This window comes from Monopterus albus, unplaced genomic scaffold, assembly GCF_001952655.1.
Source record: "Monopterus albus unplaced genomic scaffold, M_albus_1.0 scaffold415.1, whole genome shotgun sequence".
Lineage (NCBI taxonomy): Eukaryota > Metazoa > Chordata > Actinopteri > Synbranchiformes > Synbranchidae > Monopterus > Monopterus albus.
Window position 1 is genome coordinate 1 of NW_018128295.1, and position 17,445 is coordinate 17,445.

The window sequence follows — 17,445 nt, forward strand, 5'->3', positions numbered from 1 at the left end:
ACACACAGACATTTTTGTAACTTTTTTACTACTGAGAATGTGGTTGCCTGTAACATGAGGGATTTATGGAGCAATCACAGGCTGGATTTCCCAACCTTGAAGTTTCCACTATTCGGTAAAAGTTAATGGTTAGTTTCCAGGTTCAAGCTCAGCCCGACCCAGTGCCTTTCTGTGTGGAGTCTGCATGCTCTCTCTGTACCTGTGTGGGTTCTCTCTGGGTTCTCCGGCATCCTCCCACAATCCAAAGACATGCAGCTTAGGTTGACTGGTAACTCTAAATTGCCCGTAGGAGTGAGTGTGGTTGTTTGTCTACATGTCAGCCCTGTGACAGACTGGAGACCTGTCCAGGGTGGACCCTGCTTCTCGCCCAATGTCAGCTGGCATGGGCTCCAGCCACCAGGGATCCTATTTAGGAATAAGCAGTATAGATGATGGATGAATGGATATTTTTGAAACAAGGCCTGCTTCTCTCGGATCTTGACAGTTACCGAATGGATTGCTGTGAAAGTTCTGTATTATTGTACTCCATGGTATTTTGGTGATCCCCTGACCTGTATTTCTAAGTTTTCACTTACTCAGTGCAATATCTAACTTGTACTTGCTTGACTGGTAGCAACTTTCATACAACTTTTATGGTCCTTACATTATGAATGCTGACTCTGGCTGGAATTAAAATAATTATAAATCAGTAATCTAAATTTGAAAACCTTCTTAGTTTTAATGTCATAAAATATAGTCTACCATAACACTGTATAGGGTATAGTGTAAACAGATTTAAAAAAAATTAGTCTAAAGGAAATTGAAAGCACAGTGGGAGGAGAAATGAAACGAAAATACAATATTAAGGACAGCAGAGTAGAGGCAAGTAAAGGAAAATAAGTAATACGGGATCAAACTGTAGAAATAAAGTAGGTGAAAAAGACTGTAATCGGAGCCACAAGAGTACAAGGGCAAACGGAGAAAAGCACTATGTAAACCAACTGGCCAAACTGGTACGGGCCTGGCCTTTTGCCAGTATGCAACTTGGTCTGTGCGGATGCCCGCTTTGGATTTACAGTGGCCCTGAAGTGCAAAACATTTCAGAAAACACAACAACAAAATACAAAACGCTTTCACAAAATGCAACATTTCCGAAAAGGTAGGGATAACATTGCTTGCTTGTGATTGGACAGAACCTAAGTCAATCAAGATCAGCTGACACTTCAGGGAAGTAAAGCCTGACGAATGTAATCTGAATGGTGATGCTATTGGGCTCATTTGAAACCAAGTTTGAAAGGTGGAAAGAATATGGGTAAGCAGTGTTTCAGTGAAGGACATTAATATGATATCATTCTTGATAACATATCAAGATTTACAAAAACAAAAAACGTGCACCCTGAAGACAGCCTGAAAGAAGCAGCTAGGACCAACAGGAAGGAGCGGCTTCTTCTGAATCCATGTGGAACCCAATCAGGGATATGTTGTCGATTTTTTCAATTGTTAACACACTAAAATAAAACACTTGGCACAACTAAAGAAAACTGACACTCAGGGAGCAAAAATTCTGCTCATCTTTCCAAAACTCTAAACACATTTTCTTTAAACTTACCGTTACGTCCCACGCAATAGAAACTTCAAAGTCGGTAAATCCAACCAGTCGTTGCTGTGTTTTCTCCCACAAATCCCTCATGTTACAGGTAACCACATTCCCAAAGCAGTGAAATTAATTCCAGCAGGTAGCGCAGCACCAACAATAACATCATGTCCTATCAACACTGCTTTTAAGTATTTTCAAAAAAATCACTCAGTACCTGTGTCTGTATTAATATATTTTAATACATCTCAATTTTAATAATTATGTTTTATTTCATAGTTGTAAATCCTTTGTGCACGGACCTGTCACACACATTGGCACAAGATTGGTCAGAAATAGATAAAATCTAATTACACTTTAATAGCACACAATTTCATGACTTTTGCAAGGACTTGGGAAAGACATACTATAAGAATAACAAATCTGATCTTTTTTTTTCCTGAAATTGGAATCGATAGTATAATGTGCCAAAAAACAAACAAACAAACATAATAGTAACATGGACATTTGCAAATCTCAAATAAAGAAAGCATAAATTAAAAAGGAAAACATGAGCTATAACCATATGATGTACAGCAGTCAAGAGAATAGAGCTCTGAATGTTTTGCCATAAAGGTGCCTTTGAAGCACAATATTTCCCCTAACATGAAATAAAATAATCTCTATCTTTAAATAAGAAACTGCTGACAATATAAAAATACATGGCATTGTACTGTAGTTCATTGAATGAACCAACAGTTCATATATAAAATATTATATTGACGTGTATAAAAATATGCCATACAACTTTTTGGAAAGGGTAACAGCTGTAAGCTTTTTGTCTGCCACTTCAGAACACACAGTCAACCACAAAGTTCAAACATATGTACAAACAATAAACTAATAAGCAATCAAAACACCATTTTGACAAATAAAATGAACAGAAGCTGTTGGGATCATATTGGTATGACTATTTTTTCTGACTTGACATATATATAAGATATTGTAAGATTCAAGCAGTACTTGATGGAAATACATATTCAAAAAATAAATTAATAGAAAAGAAATATTCTGTCACTTAGGTATATTGATATCAGTGTATCTTTGGAGAGAGGGAGAGAGGACGGTGAGGGAGACACATTTCTCAAACATTTGTGTCACATCACCTGTGTAACAGTATTTCAGCCCACTGAGATCAGAACAAACACAGGCAGTGTCAGCTATTCTAAATTAAAAAGGGCAATTAAAACTCTACCAGAAAGCCAGGACAAGAGCCAGGGAATATAGAAACCATTCAAAGTAATACCACTTGGATCACTGAGGCAGTTCACAGAGCACTGATGTGAGCATGCAGCATGTTGCCAGATGATGCAGAGGACAGTACTGCAACTGTTGAACATTCAGGCAGATATTATTGTTGCTGCTGCTAGACTGTGAGAGTGTGTGTCTTGCTTCTACAGAGGACATGAATGTTAACTGCTGTGTATTTCCACAGGAAGTGGTTTATCCCTGCTACCTCCTGCCCAGGCAGTGTCTAACATGTGCTAAAGCCACCCCCTCTCCCTGTCCTCCTGTTCCTCCACCACTACCACCTCCTTCTCCTTCTCCTCTTCCTCCAGGTTCAGAGCAATAGGACGGAATCTTCACTCACTCCGCATCGCAGGGTAAAGTACCATCTTCACTGGCTTGTGAGGGCACGGGCGTGCCGAGCTCATCCACGCACCAGCAAAGGCCACGCTGCATGCCCTTGGAGGAGCGACACTGTGTGAGATCACAAGACAGAGAGGAAGATTTTGAAAGGGAAAGGAGGGCGGGGATTAGAGTGAGAGAGCGGGAAAGGTGGCGAGAGAGGAGGAGAGAGAAAATGGCATGTCATTTTAGCGCAGTGGTGATTCTCTGAGCCCACACCTGACAAACTCAGAGAGAGACGTGTCAGTGGTCACAGTGAAATCTCAGAGATCTGTAGAGAAGTACAGCCCTGAAATATACTCAGTAACACCAAGTCAGTGTAGCAAACGTTCATTTCACATAAGATCTAACAGGCAACAAACTTCCAGTATTATGTTTCATGATCACTGTTATCCTCCACCTGCTTTTTCCTGTAGAAGCCCCGAGTGTCACAGTTGGGTATATAGATGTCGTGGTCAGACTGGAAGATTGTCAGTTCAAGACCCCTCAGGACAACATTGAGCAGCTTGCGGCAGGGTGCCTGAAAACAGCAATGCAGAGTGTGACTTCAAATATCACCAGAGACAAAAAGAGTGAACCTGGTGACCTGGCTACATTTGAATCATGGCAGTGGGAAGCTGTTCTCTCCCCTCAGTTGGCAGAAATCCTCTCTGATCACAATACATGTTGATATGAAGCACAGAGGATTAGCTACCATGATGCAGCATTGGAGCCAGGAGCACAGAATATGTACATTTACATGTATATAAAAGATGCCACATACTGTATAACATTATATAACTACATTGTTACACAATGCTTTGGCTTTTCAGGTCATTGTATGGTTTGAAGTGACTGTGCATTTTTGTGTCACTTTGTGAAATTGAATGCTTGAAGTTAAAATCAGATCAAAATTCATGTGACTGTTGTTGTTCGCATAACAACATACATATCAGTTTAAATGCTGCAGACCAGCTGGCTTGCAAAGTGAAACATTTGTGGCAGTAACGGCTGATGTGAAACTTTCCTGATTCACATCATGCTCAGTTAGTTCTGCCGCATAGCAGCACACACATCATGCACCATAATGCATGGCTTCAGAGCAGTGTGTGTGTACATGCCACTGCAACACTCCAACCAGCTGAGGATCTATGGTAATAATGCTCTATAATGCAGTGCAACTTCATATACAACCTTTTCCATAACATTTGATGTGTAATAACATAATGTTATTTAGTAAAATCCTCGATACATCTCATTTATGTAGGTTTTTATTAGCTCCAGTCATTAAAGATATTAAAATAAGAGCATGAACTTACTTTTTCAATATCACCACTGTGTGAGGGATGTGGACCTGAGAGGAAATGACACATGACCATCAGAGTGTCACATTAAAACATCTTAGCAATTAACATCAGACAACATCCAATGTCACATTTTATATATAACATATGTAACCTAAGGTTTTTAGACTCGGTTTTATATTGTTGCATCTTTTGCACACAATACAACTAAGCAGTCACACTTATGAGATCAGTTTGGGGATGGTCATTCAATGGGAGACCTAATTTCCACCAGTATACTGTATGTCCTTTCAAGACAGTAAATTGCAGTACCTCCATTTGAACAGTAGATGGAGATCACTGCAATCAAAAGCAGTTTGATCAGGATGTAGGTGACACTAGAACAGTTTCACATTCATTCTGAATCCTCTACAGAGAGCATGACTTGTAGGTTAGATCAATGTCATGCACCTTGTGACTGAAGCAGATGAAAAATATAACAGCATAAATCATATAAATGCAGGTATGCATTTCAATTTACTGTGGTAACACCTCAAGAAAAAATATCTCTGAATTGAATTGAATTGAACTTTATGGTTTTGGTGATTTTGCATAATTTCTGATTAACATCAGGACTCAGAAATTATATTTTTATCACAGTGACTCCAGAGGCACTGCAGAGCAGTGGTTTGCAAAAGCATTTGTGGTGCATAAAATGCATCCAGGCTTCAATGTCACACATTAATTGACTTTTCTTTTTGTTGGTGAGTGACACAGCATCGCATGCAATTTACATAAATAGAGGAGGCACACTTTATATACAATTACATGGTGAGCCTATTACAGTAGCCTTAATAAACCGTGGTACATAGCAGCCTACCTGCAGTGCTCATGCTTGTGTGTGCGCATCTTTAGTTGCATGCATGTATGTGTGCATATGTGATTTCAATGCACATATATATATATGTAGTAGCTTACCTGTGGGGTGGGGCCTCTCAGTGGGACTAGTCCTGCTGTGCTTGGCGCAAATGCCCCTTCCCTGCAACAGAGCCTGGAGAGGACTGTGCTCCCGTGGTGGTGGAACACAGCGGAGCCCCTTGGCACAGGTCAGTGTGTACACACCACAGGGCTCTCCCTGGGCCAACATTGATGTGCTGCCAGCAATATTATGGTCCCTGGGGGGTCGACCTGCCCCCAGTGGATCCTTGCAGGCAGCACATAGCTTGAAGGGGCCCAAACGGTTTGCCCCAGTCCATGATCCGCAGTGAGCAATCAGCAACAAAACAACGGCAGTTAAGTTAGAAAGGATAGGCATTTTCTGTCCAGGTCTCAGGTTCTCCACACTGTCACTCTCTGTCAGTTAAATGTGGCTGATGCTATTTCTGGATGTATATATTGCTCTCACTCTCTCTGCCTTCTCTCCTTTTTCCTCAGTCTTCCTTCCGTTTTTATACAGTAGCTTTCCTTGGTGCTTTGCTGGTCTAGTCCCCTGCAGTGCCGGAGGAGACAAATGGAGATCGAGAGAGCCACAGCAAAGCACCACCTTTTAAAGATCTGAAAGGCGGTGATAGTGAGTGAGTGAGAGAGAGAGAGAGAGAGAGAGAGAGAGAGAAAGAGAAAGACAGAGAGAGAGAGACAGCACAGTTGACACCTTCAGGGGCTGGGACTCAGAGAGAGAGAGAGAAAGAAAGAGAGAGAGAGGGAGGGAGGTGCAGGGAGAGAGCAAGGTGGGGGGTGGGGTGGGGGTGGATTATGTTCCTATCAGAAATTATGAAAATCTCCCCACCCTTTCTTGTTATAACCCATACATTTAGCCCTTCTTCTTACCCTTATGCTCCATATTGCACATGCATAAAGAGTAGTAGTAATGTTCAGCTATTTGCACTTTCTTTTCAGTGTCAGAGACCTTTCTGGAAAAATATTTTGCCATGGTAACAAATACACATGTATAATGTGCCTCCATCGGCGTCGCCACTGCAATGTCATTTGCTACATCAAATGCACAGCTGTGTGTTTCCCCTGCTTGAACTCTGTAAGTGATTCTACATGTAATGCTAGAGGTCCACACCTGAAATACTCAGTTTTTTAAAATAACATATAACAAAGTTTGCAGAATACTGAATTAACATTAGGATGTGAAAGCAATCCTGAAATTAAATCTGTGATCTCCTGAATGTACAGTACTTGTTAGTACACTGCCAGACAGAAGTGCAACATACCGATGTAAGATTACTTGATGACAATTAATCAAAATCAAATAACTGCTGAGTCAGATATTTAATGCAGCGTCTCCGTGAAAGGGCTCTAGAGCTTATTAACTTTACATTTCAGTAGTTATCATATGTTAACTGACTTCATGGACTTTAGCACATGCTGAACTATGAGTGCAGTGCAAGCTATGGCTCCCTAGTTGTGGACTAATCATCAAGAAAGGAGCAGGACTCGCTGTCAAAGGAATGTATATCAGTCAGTATATCAGTCAGGGCAATGCATTGCTCTACTCCAGGGGTTTCAACCAGTGGTCCACAACCCCCTGGTGGACCCTTAAGGCATAGCAAGTGGTCCATGGCCATGAATTCAGTAATGTAGCTTCATTATAGGAAATCCTATAAAAACACACACACATTAATTACTGCATGTGAATAATCAAATTCATGCAAATATATAACTTTTAGAAAGGTCAAGGTGACTTTCAGGATTAAATTACTACTCCAAATCAGAAAAAGTTGGGGCAGTGTGTAAAATCAAAATTAAAACTGAAAATAGTGATGTGTAAATCATCTGTGTCCTGTGTTACATTGAAAACAATACAGCAGCACATTATTTGATGTGATACCTCATCAGTTTTATTCTTGGTTCAAAATAAACACTTGCTTCAATTCTGATGCTGGAACACATTCCAACAAAAGTTGTGATGGTTACATTTCACGGCCAGTAATGAGGTAAAACACTGAACTGATGATTACATATGAAACAGATATTGTCAACTTGTGGCTGCATCATGATTTGGTACAAAACTAGCATCCAGGAAAGGCCGAGCCTTTTAGGAGCAAGGATGTGCTGAGGACCAGCAGTTTGCCAACATATGTGAAAATTACTGAAATGTTTAAAAACTATGATCCTCAAAGGAAAATAGGAAGGGATTTGGACATGTCACCCTCTGTGGTGCAGAATATCATTACAAGATTCAAGGAATCTGGAGGGATTTCAGTGTGTAAAGGGCACAAGCCTCAGCTGGATGATCAAGCTTTCTAATCCCTCAGACGGCACTGCATCAAGAATCGTCATCTTCTATAAGTGATATAACCACATGGGCTCAGGAAGACTTTGGCACACCTGTGTCAGGCACTGCAATACGTAGTTACATCCATAAATGCTTCTCAAACTTGTACTGTACCAAAAGGAAGCCCTGTGTCAACATGTTTGGAATGTTACCAGCAACACGTCCAAAAGCCAGGGTCTGTCATAGTCTGGGGTCGTGTCAGTGCCCTTGACAAAGGTCACTTACACTTCTGTGATGGCTCCATTAATGCTGAACACTACAGAGAGACACTGTGACACTGGGTCATTGGCTCCTGCAGAGGTGATACAGTCATGACAGTGTACACAGATATACACACTGGCCTGTAGCCTACCAACTGGAATTCAGGGCAACATGATGCCAAAATCTGCCTTGCCATCAGCAGCCTGTTGTTATGGTTAGTCTTGGCAAGGAGGGCAGAAATCACCTGTTGTGTTATGTTCCCATCAGCTTGTGAGCTTCAGGATTAGTCTGTTTCCACATTTGAGGAGAATGTTCCAAGACCCATGCCAGACCAACTGGGGCTCTCTTTTCCACACTGCCCTGGATTATTAATTTTACCTCCTCCAGGCAGCCACATAATTTCTTCCTGAGTTTCTTCCTCCTCTCTGCCTCCTGGCTCAGGTCTTTCGGAGCTGGCTCAGAAAGTGTCTGTGCTCTCACTCCTGCCTTCAGCATAGTAAACAATCCAACCCTGTGACTGGACAGTGCTACAGTGGAATGTAACTAAGTACAAATTTAAGCTACATGAACTTGAGTATTTTCTATTTATGACACTTTATGCTTTAAAATTTTTATGCGGGTACTAGTTGCTTTACAAAGTAATCAGATTGATTTTGCATACAAAACATGAACATTTTACAAACCATAACACATAAAATAATTCTATTTTTGATAGGCCTAATCACTGAAGAAATTTTTCATACATGTTTGTAGGACAAAACAAGCTTTGTGAATGTGTCACTTTGGACTGACTATTTCCTGTGCTTTGGCAAACTGAACAATCAAACAACCAATCAAAAATGTTGATTTTCATTGCAGAACGTCTACCTCTATTAAAGTATATACATAGTGGGGAAGTGGTACTTTTACTTAAGTAAATATACATCCTCCATCTGTGAACTACTCATACTCTATCATGTGAGGACAGCAATTCGCCCACCACACACACACGCGCGCACGCACACAATTCAAGCAAAATGATTGGCTAGATTTATGTCACCGCTTCTCAAAATTCGCTGTGATTGGCTATTTAGGTAACGAGGGTGTTACGTCACTGGGAAGCGCCGAACTCTAGTTTGTAAAAGTTTTATGTGGGACTATGGCTAGCTGATGAGCAAAAGAGAGTTTCTGTCGTATTAGTCGCCTAGATAACAGGTAAGAGACTGACTAATCGATGATGACACTTATAGTAAATCACCATGATGCTCTCTAGTTTTAGGAAACAATCTTTGAACGTCATCTTGCCAAGCAGTGGATCTCAGCTTTAAGCCGAGGAAGCTATCGCATTAGCCTCTCATAATGCTAATCTTGTTTAGCACCGCGACTAACCGGATCCTTGCCAACTGCGAATGCATAATTATCACTTTGAAATGATGTTTGTTATTACTAGGCTGTATACCACCGCTACTAGAAATGGCAGCAGTTAACAGTTTGAACAGACATGCTAGCTTGACTAATATTGTCTTGGTCATGCTGGTTTACTGTTTACTTGCCCCTTGCATGGCGATATGTACACACACATTGAGAGCCGATGAACCAGAGCCAAAGTCCTCGTGTGTCCGAAACACCTGGCCAATAAAGTAGATTCTGATTAGTAGGGCGGTTGACTATGATGAGTTGCTAGCTTGCAAACCTTGACAGTGTTAGCTAGATGTAAACACAGACACGCCCATTTACCCGCGTCGTTGCTTTCATATATCCATTTTTTTTTTAATTTTGGAAGATTTTGTTTCATGCAGTGAACAAAATTTCTGAATGGAACTTTGACTTTGCTTACGACAGTGGCCAACGTCACTGAATGAAATCTCAGTACAATGTAAATGAAATGCTGTCCTTGCAATCACTGCACTGCATAAAGATTAGGCACGTTTGAGATGGATCAGATCAGCGCACAATGCATGCCGGTTAGTTTTCTGCCCAACTTGCTCTGATGCAACGACATTCTCACGGGACCGAGGCGGCTGCGGTTCTTGGAGCCAGCCACTGCAGTTGCTCTCCACCGACTGCAAGAGCTCAGGGCATGATGGGGAAACGCCAACTCTCTCTTGATCTGAGAGCTGATTGGTTGAGATCTTGGCTCAACAACATGACTTTTAGAGAAACGTATTATTTCTTGTATAATTGCAGCAATTGTGATTTTATTTGGTCTTTGCACTATGTAGGTTTATTATGTATAAATGTGTGGTTGAAGGTGATTTTTATCAGAAACTGAATACGGTTGGCATACAGTGTCTATAGTTCTCATAGACTGTAGTCAGACTGTGATAGTTCTGCTCTACCATATGAACTGATTAAATTTGTCAGGTATTAAGTGACACAAAAGCCTTTGGTAAGTGGGATGTGAAGATTCTCACAATGATGCGTATCTGTACAAAGGAGACTAAATATCTGACAGATCAACAATGGCTATGAATATATTTATGCAGCTTCATATCAAATGAAACCTGGTCAGCTCAAATACAGCAGTAAACTGATATGATGACTGTTTTCTATGGGGAATGTAGCCCATATCTATATTCAGACACAGCATTTAAATAATAGTATGGAGATCAGCATAGATCAGCATGTTATCACTCTCCTTGTCATATAGAAGGATGCCATTAAACCAACAGCTGTTTGGACTCTGAGTAGAAGCTGAAAAGTTTAGTGGTTTAGTTTGATGACATTTTATCAAATAGCGATTCAATCCAACAGGATGTGAGTGCTTCTGTGACTTCCTGTACAGAGGGAAGGCTGCTGGCAAGCTCCTAAAACTTCCTGTGATGCCCAGAGTTTTGTCACTTCCCCCTGCTGCCGTTTCCTGATCTTGTCCGCTACCAGGCGAGGTGCACTTCATCTCAAATGAGTCTGTTGTTACATTAGGTTTATCTGTGTGTGTGTGTGTGTGTTCTTACACTGGTCACCCGTCTTGTCACTATGACATGTTGGAATGGCACATGAGACCAAATTAAACATCCCCGGCTTGCTACATGGACAAAACACGCAGAACTGATAAGTCCACTGACTGAAAAATGCCAATAAAGAAGAACAGCAAATTTTCAAGAGATGCATAAAAGCTAAATAATGTACTAAAGAGAGGATGCTTTGAAAGAAATTCCATGAATACCTTTTATTGTTCTTTTAAAGTCCAGTAAAGAGAAGTCTGATATTTTCCATGACCACAATTTGTCTTTAAATTGGCATTGTTTTTCTTAGATAAGATGATCTTTATTTGTATAGTTCTTTTCAACACTAAGGTAATTTAAAGTTATTTTGCAATAAACAAAGAGCATTTACATAAAACAATAAGCAGACAGTTGAATACAACAAATTACAGTGCAGTACAAGATATGAATTGCTTCAGGTTTAACCTCCATATACTTCTTGATACAAAATAAGTATTATATCTTTGAAATAATGTCCCTAGAGCAGAAACAGTTTGCTGTTTTATTGATTAGTCAATTGTCAAATAATCAGCTATTTTGAGATGTCTTTTTTTATTTTCATTGAAACTCCTACAGTTCATTATATATAGCTCCAGCTTCTAATTTGTCAGGCTTTGCTTCTTTTCTTTGTTTTATGTGCTACTAAACTGGATATAAATAGGTTTTAAACAGTTGGTTGCACAAATGATCCAATCTGATGATGTCTCCTTGGGTTTATTTAAACTGTGATGGGCATTTTTTTCCTCAAGCTATACTTGTTTTGGTTTCTCACTAGTTTGCACTGGAGGGGTCTTATGAAATGACTAGAGCTGCAATGATTAGACTGGTTGAAATTAAGTGGTAACTACAAACTATAACTGTTTTAGTGATTTAGTTTTTTTTTTTTTCTAGCAAAATGTCAAATTTGAGGATTTGATTGTTTTCCTTGTTTCACATGAAACCAACCTCTGTCCTCTTTAATATAAAATTAAAAGTAATGTAAAAATTGTCACTTTTACATAGTTTTTCCATCAGGGAATGTCAGATGAGTTTCTCAACTGTAAATTGTCTGTATCTCTTTGTTAAAATTTTCAGAATAATCAATCTACGGGATTCATCTAAAGAGTCTCTGTTTGCTTATGTTAAAAAACAAAAACACTTAGTTCTGATATTGGTTGGGAGATGGGCTACTTCAGAGAAAATCATGATGATATTAGGAATAGTTGAATCAGTATCGGTCTAAAAACAAATCTCAGTGCTTCTGTGAAAGACATGATATTTAGAACATATGTCAGTATTGCATCATGAAATGACAAGATAAAGGAAAACCTTTGTGCAGAGAAGGTTTGAGAGTATGCACTGATCAGAAACCATACAATCCACATAGTGCTGCCACCCCCGGTCAACTGAGACTCTTCTAGTTGAATCTTTGTTTTTATTTTATTATATTTTACTTTTGTTAGCCAGTGTGCATTCCAATAGAAGGTAGTCCCAGGTCTGTTAGTCGTCATCTTCTCCTCATCTTGGTGTGCCAAGCAGCAGTTTGCTCAGTTCTTCCCCCTGTGGTCACAATGACGCTGTCCGATATGTGGATGTGCAAGCACCGACTACACTGTTTAGCAAATAGCTGTCCAGAATGAGGAGAAACAGACAACAAAATCCACTAGGACTAGGTTATGTATGTTTCCTTTTTTAAAATTTTTTAATTCAGAATACGTCAATGCCCACGACTTGTTCTGATGGGACAGTTTGCTTTATCTATGTGTTTTTCTTGGCTGCTACAGGTCAAGGCCAATTCTCATTGGAAGCATTTTGTTACTTGCCCTCATGCAACACATAAACCTCCATTCTATCAAATGTGTCAGTCCACACTGACTCAGAAACCCATGACCCCTGGAGCCCCTTGTTTTCTATGATTCAGGTTTCTTTGTGGTGCGTTTTAACAAAGCATAATCCCCACAGACGTTTGTCTGTCAGCTGGACAGTAACCAAACAAACAGCTGTTGTGATGACTGAACAGATCAAACGCTTCACTAGGTTATGTACTGCTCACATCTCACTTTTAGTGTGAATTCACAGTCTCAGAATGCTAGCTGCGGCGCCTGACGCTTGTTGTCCAGTTTGCAAAAGAATGACGCTCACTGGAAATGTGTACATACTGTATGTGCCAGGCTGTTGGAACACAAGCACACAAAACATTGATGTGGTTGGAAAACAATGAGGAATTGTAAATCAGAGGAATCATAAATATATATTCAGTAGTGCAAGCTGGCATGCATCAAACATAACATGCGCTGTGGTTAACTGACGAGAGAGGCTCAAGCTTGGTGGTAAACTAGGCTATAAGCATGTCTCAAAGGTTTACCTGTAAGAGCATCGTTTCAACACAGGAGTAAATGTGTGTGCTGCTGGTCTCATTCTGAAAAATCTATATGGCAGCTTGACATTATATATCATCAGTTTAAATAGGTCAGTTTAAATCTTGCATCATATGCTGCTGTCTTTATTAATTTTTACATGCTCAAATATGTTCCTGCCTCTCTTTTGAATTTGAATATCGAAGTTAATGTGGTCGAAACCATCAGTGAAAATCATGCCAGCTGATTTTCTATATAAAGAACAAATGGCTGCACAGAACAGTTGACTGACAAAATGCTTAGTTAGTACAGCCCTACAGTGACACTAGTACACAACAATGGTTCAGCTTCTTCCTACCTGTTTTTTCCTTTGAGGCTTAGGCAGCAAACAGGCAAGACAGACAGCCTGTTGAATTTAACCCGTTATTTCTCCACCCGCCTATTTTCTTCTTTCAGATGGATGACATCAATTTAGTACAGCACAGATGCCTCCTGAATCTGAGGCGTCGAATCCGAGATATTGGGGATGGTCGCCCCGCACAGGAACGATACATGAGGTTACAGAAGGACGAAGACACACTTAGGTTAGCCTGTTTTTGAACTTGCCTGGGTCGGGATTCAGCTGATGTGTTTGGGAGACCTTTATGTAATAAGCAGCAAAATGAAGGTGCGCCATAGTGTGTTTATCAGACATTTAAAAAACATTTTCTTTTATGCAGGATATTTTCTAAGGAGTTGATCTTATTTATCATATGGGCCTTGTGTGTCTTTTAGGGGTGTAACAATTCCAAAGCTGGGATACAAACCTCCACTGTCTCATGTTGCAGTTCTGGAACAACATTTTTATCGTTAATGTTTTGTTTGTTTGTTTACTTGTACTGGTATTAAGAGAATTATTTATTTATTTGTTTGCATGGTTATGTTTTGTGAAGTTAAGGTAATCTACTATGTTCTCAAGTAAAACGAAGCAAAAAATAATTGAGGTCTGAACCAAACTGTGGGTTTGGAGGATCGTTACACCCCTAGTGTCTTTACATATAACAAAAGTTTAGCTTGTTCGTACTGGCATGAGCTGATGCCAGTTACTGATCCACTACCACTGGTCTGTTTCCTCGAATGTAAAATCTGTAAATCTCACTGTTTGAACTCATGGGAAACAATTTAAGGTGGTGTAAAATGTGGGGCCGAAGTCTACAGCCAAGACTGAACTAATTAGACTAACTGATTACAGAAACAAAATTTTATGACATGACAGAGAAACTGTATTTTTGTTGGTTGGGCACAATTAAAGGGGCAAGAATCTTCAATAAACATGATCAAACAAAATGGGTTGACACATCCCAAGAGAGGAGGTCTTTGGCCTATGAGTAGAGTGTACTAGTTTGGACTCCTCGGTTATATTCTTTCTCCTGTGCTTTCTCAAAAGTTTGGGTAAATCCCGATTCCCTTTATTGCTTCCACGTTCCACATTTCCCGCACTTGCGTCTTTTCCTTGTATTTTAGTCCTGTCCATGAAAGGTGCGAGTGTAAAATGAGAGGAAAGAGGAATCAAGGAAAGGTTTGGAAAGACATGGGATGTAAACAAGGTGTGTCGTCCATAAAACTTCTTCGGAGGATTCTGTCGTGTATCCTAGCTCATGTCTCCTCCCGGCAGCCTCCTCAATCTTCAGAGCCCAAATAAGAGCTCTGGGATGTCCTTCAAAATGGCTGACTGGAGCAACCTACACGCCGATTGGGATGCAAGAGGTGATTAAATGAGGGAATTGGGATTTAACCTATGTCTGTTCGCATTTGGGGAAAGGGGTTTTAATATCACTGGAGCGTAATATCACTTACAATAGAGGTGTGACATGCAGGTCACCTGTATAATGCTCAGAATCACTTATTAAAACAATCAGAATTTTGAGGCTTCTTTTTAGGCTAACCTGACATAAAAAAAGACAGTAATTTAACAAAAGCAGATGCTATCCCTACTGGAAAACGGTCTTTGTAGGTTAAGTGGTTTGTTTTTGTTGCTGTAAACCTCAGAGGCTTGTATGTTATGAATTTTTGTTGTATTACTTTCTGCTTGTGAATCATCATTTCAAAGATGTTGACATTTGACTCAATTGCTAAATAGTGTGCAAAACATTCAGCACACCACAGTGCTGAATAAATAGTCTGAAGCTCCAGTGACCCAGGTCTTACTGAGAGTGCACAGCGGGAAAATGCATGTGTTACTAATGACATTAACAACAGCTCTGTTCCAATGTACTCAGCTGCTCCAGTAGGTAGTGACAGTGGCAGCTCATCCCAGGACCTTGCAAATCAGTTATGTCACCTGTGCCTTTGCAACTATGACATCTTACCAAATAATCATGTTATTTATGATTTGATGGATTGCAGACCAAAAAAAAAAAAATCCAAGTGATAATGTGTTAAAGTGAAAACACTTATTTCCAACATGGACCCAGGACGTTAAAAGACACAAGAGAAAACAAAATAAAAATCCAAGTCCTCAAATCCAAAATTACATCACCACCAAATTGAGGTCCTTTTAAGAGAAAAGTCTGTAAACAGTACTTGAGCAATGATAGATTCTCACGGGAGTGGTTTGATATTATTGCTAAATATGAGTCATGTCTAATAAATTTAGGTTGTATTGCAAATGAATTTCATCTTTTTTCTTTATCTAACAGGCTGAATATTGGGTTATTTACACCAGTAGCAGTTCTAAATCTACCTTTTTACCATCTTCATTGTTAATAATGTGTGCACGTGTTTCTCGTTTCTGTTGTACACGCCGGGGTATGTGATTATACTGAGGGTGCCCTGATAGTCTTGTATTCAAACGATGAGGTTCTTTGAGATGTGACTGTGTGTACAGCAGTTGGACCTGTTAACCTGTAATTTCTTCTCTGTAGTTACCAAGGGAACTCTGAGGAGGTGGGTTGCTATGTGGCTGGCCATCCTTTGTCAAAGGGAAATTGCTACTTTGAGGTAAGGCACACTGATAGTTGGACTGTTATTGTAACTGACTTCTGACTCTTAAAAAAATCTTTTGTGTATCATTAGTTGACACAGTCGCCACCAGCTGTTACTTTTAACTGTTACCAGGTTTTGTTAACCATATATCCAGAGACGTAGCAGACTCATTCTAAAGTGTTTATTTAGTTGCAGTGTGATACACTTACCTCATACAACTGTTCCTCATTGTGCACAGGATTGCTTTTCCAGCCAGCCAGCAGTATTATCCCCTGGAATCTCATTGCTGACAAATTTGTCTCTGAACTTCATATTTAAATTCTGGCCCCCTCCACAGTCCTAGATCACCAGTGTAAAACCACTACCTCAAAAATGTCCTAGCTGCACTGGAATGAGGGATATGGTGTGGGTTAGGTGGTATCTCTGGGCACAAAGATTAGTCTACACACTGTGTGTTTTAGCAGGCATACTGACAGCAGGAGAAAGCATTGCACATGCTCCTACAGTACATATCAGGTCATTCTGTTGTCATTCACACAGAGGAGCACAAGAAAAAGTATCTTGGTGATTTAGCAGAGGATAGTCACGAGAGTTTTCCTCATAAATGAGGTGCTGAGGGTTGTGTTGCGTTATATACTGTATGAGCCAGCATGTATATGGATGGTGCATGCCAGAGAAGGCCATGTGATCTGTGGTCAAGTGACAACAGGTTGAGGCAGCCACTAAGGTCTTCCTGAGGTGTGCCAGATGTGACTTTTTTTGACGCCAAACTCCCATGTGACCTCCATCTCTCTGGCTCCTTCCATAGCATGAAAAAATTGATAACATTTATTTTTAAGTGAATCTAAGATCTCTGACATTTAACGAGTGGCATTTAGTGGAATCATTTTATGGGACATTGTTCACCACTGACGCACATTTTGTCAGTTTCCCTGATATCTTAAAGTTGGGAGTTTTTATTTGGATAAAAGTTAGGCTTCTCTCTGTGTGTGTGTGTGTGTGTGTCTGTGTGTGTCACTGTGGGGATACACCCTGTGTGTATGCGTCACTCCTATCCTCATGCTTCTCCATTTCACCTCTATTGCTGGCACTGCTTCACTTTCTCCAGTCTTCGTCTGTCTTGCTTAATTTCAGCTGAACATCTGCAGCATTCCACTTGTTTTAATAGATTTATAATTAAGATTTATTGATTTGA

General features: G+C 40.1%; 2 protein-coding genes across 3 annotated transcripts in view; one reads left to right on the top strand and one right to left on the bottom strand.

Moving 5' to 3' along the window:
• Window positions 1–1,826: 1,826 nt before the first annotated feature.
• Window positions 1,827–6,076, bottom strand: LOC109951866 (insulin-like growth factor-binding protein 5). Its single transcript, XM_020586595.1, has 4 exons — window positions 5,482–6,076; window positions 4,540–4,574; window positions 3,642–3,761; window positions 1,827–3,313 (listed from the first exon to the last, which is right to left on the bottom strand). Exons 1-4 carry the CDS (start codon window positions 5,816–5,818, stop codon window positions 3,200–3,202), a joined length of 606 nt encoding a protein of 201 aa, XP_020442251.1. The 5' UTR covers window positions 5,819–6,076; the 3' UTR covers window positions 1,827–3,199.
• A 3,006-nt stretch (window positions 6,077–9,082) lies between these two features.
• The window catches only part of LOC109951865 (SPRY domain-containing protein 3-like), an 80,546-nt gene continuing 72,183 nt past the window's right edge, over window positions 9,083–17,445 (top strand). For both annotated transcript variants that reach the window (XM_020586593.1, XM_020586594.1), the window contains exons 1-3: window positions 9,083–9,181; window positions 13,743–13,870; window positions 16,190–16,265. In XM_020586593.1, the coding sequence (XP_020442249.1) occupies window positions 13,743–13,870; window positions 16,190–16,265 (204 nt within the window). In that variant the 5' untranslated portion in view covers window positions 9,083–9,181. The remainder of the gene's footprint in view (window positions 9,182–13,742; window positions 13,871–16,189; window positions 16,266–17,445) is intronic.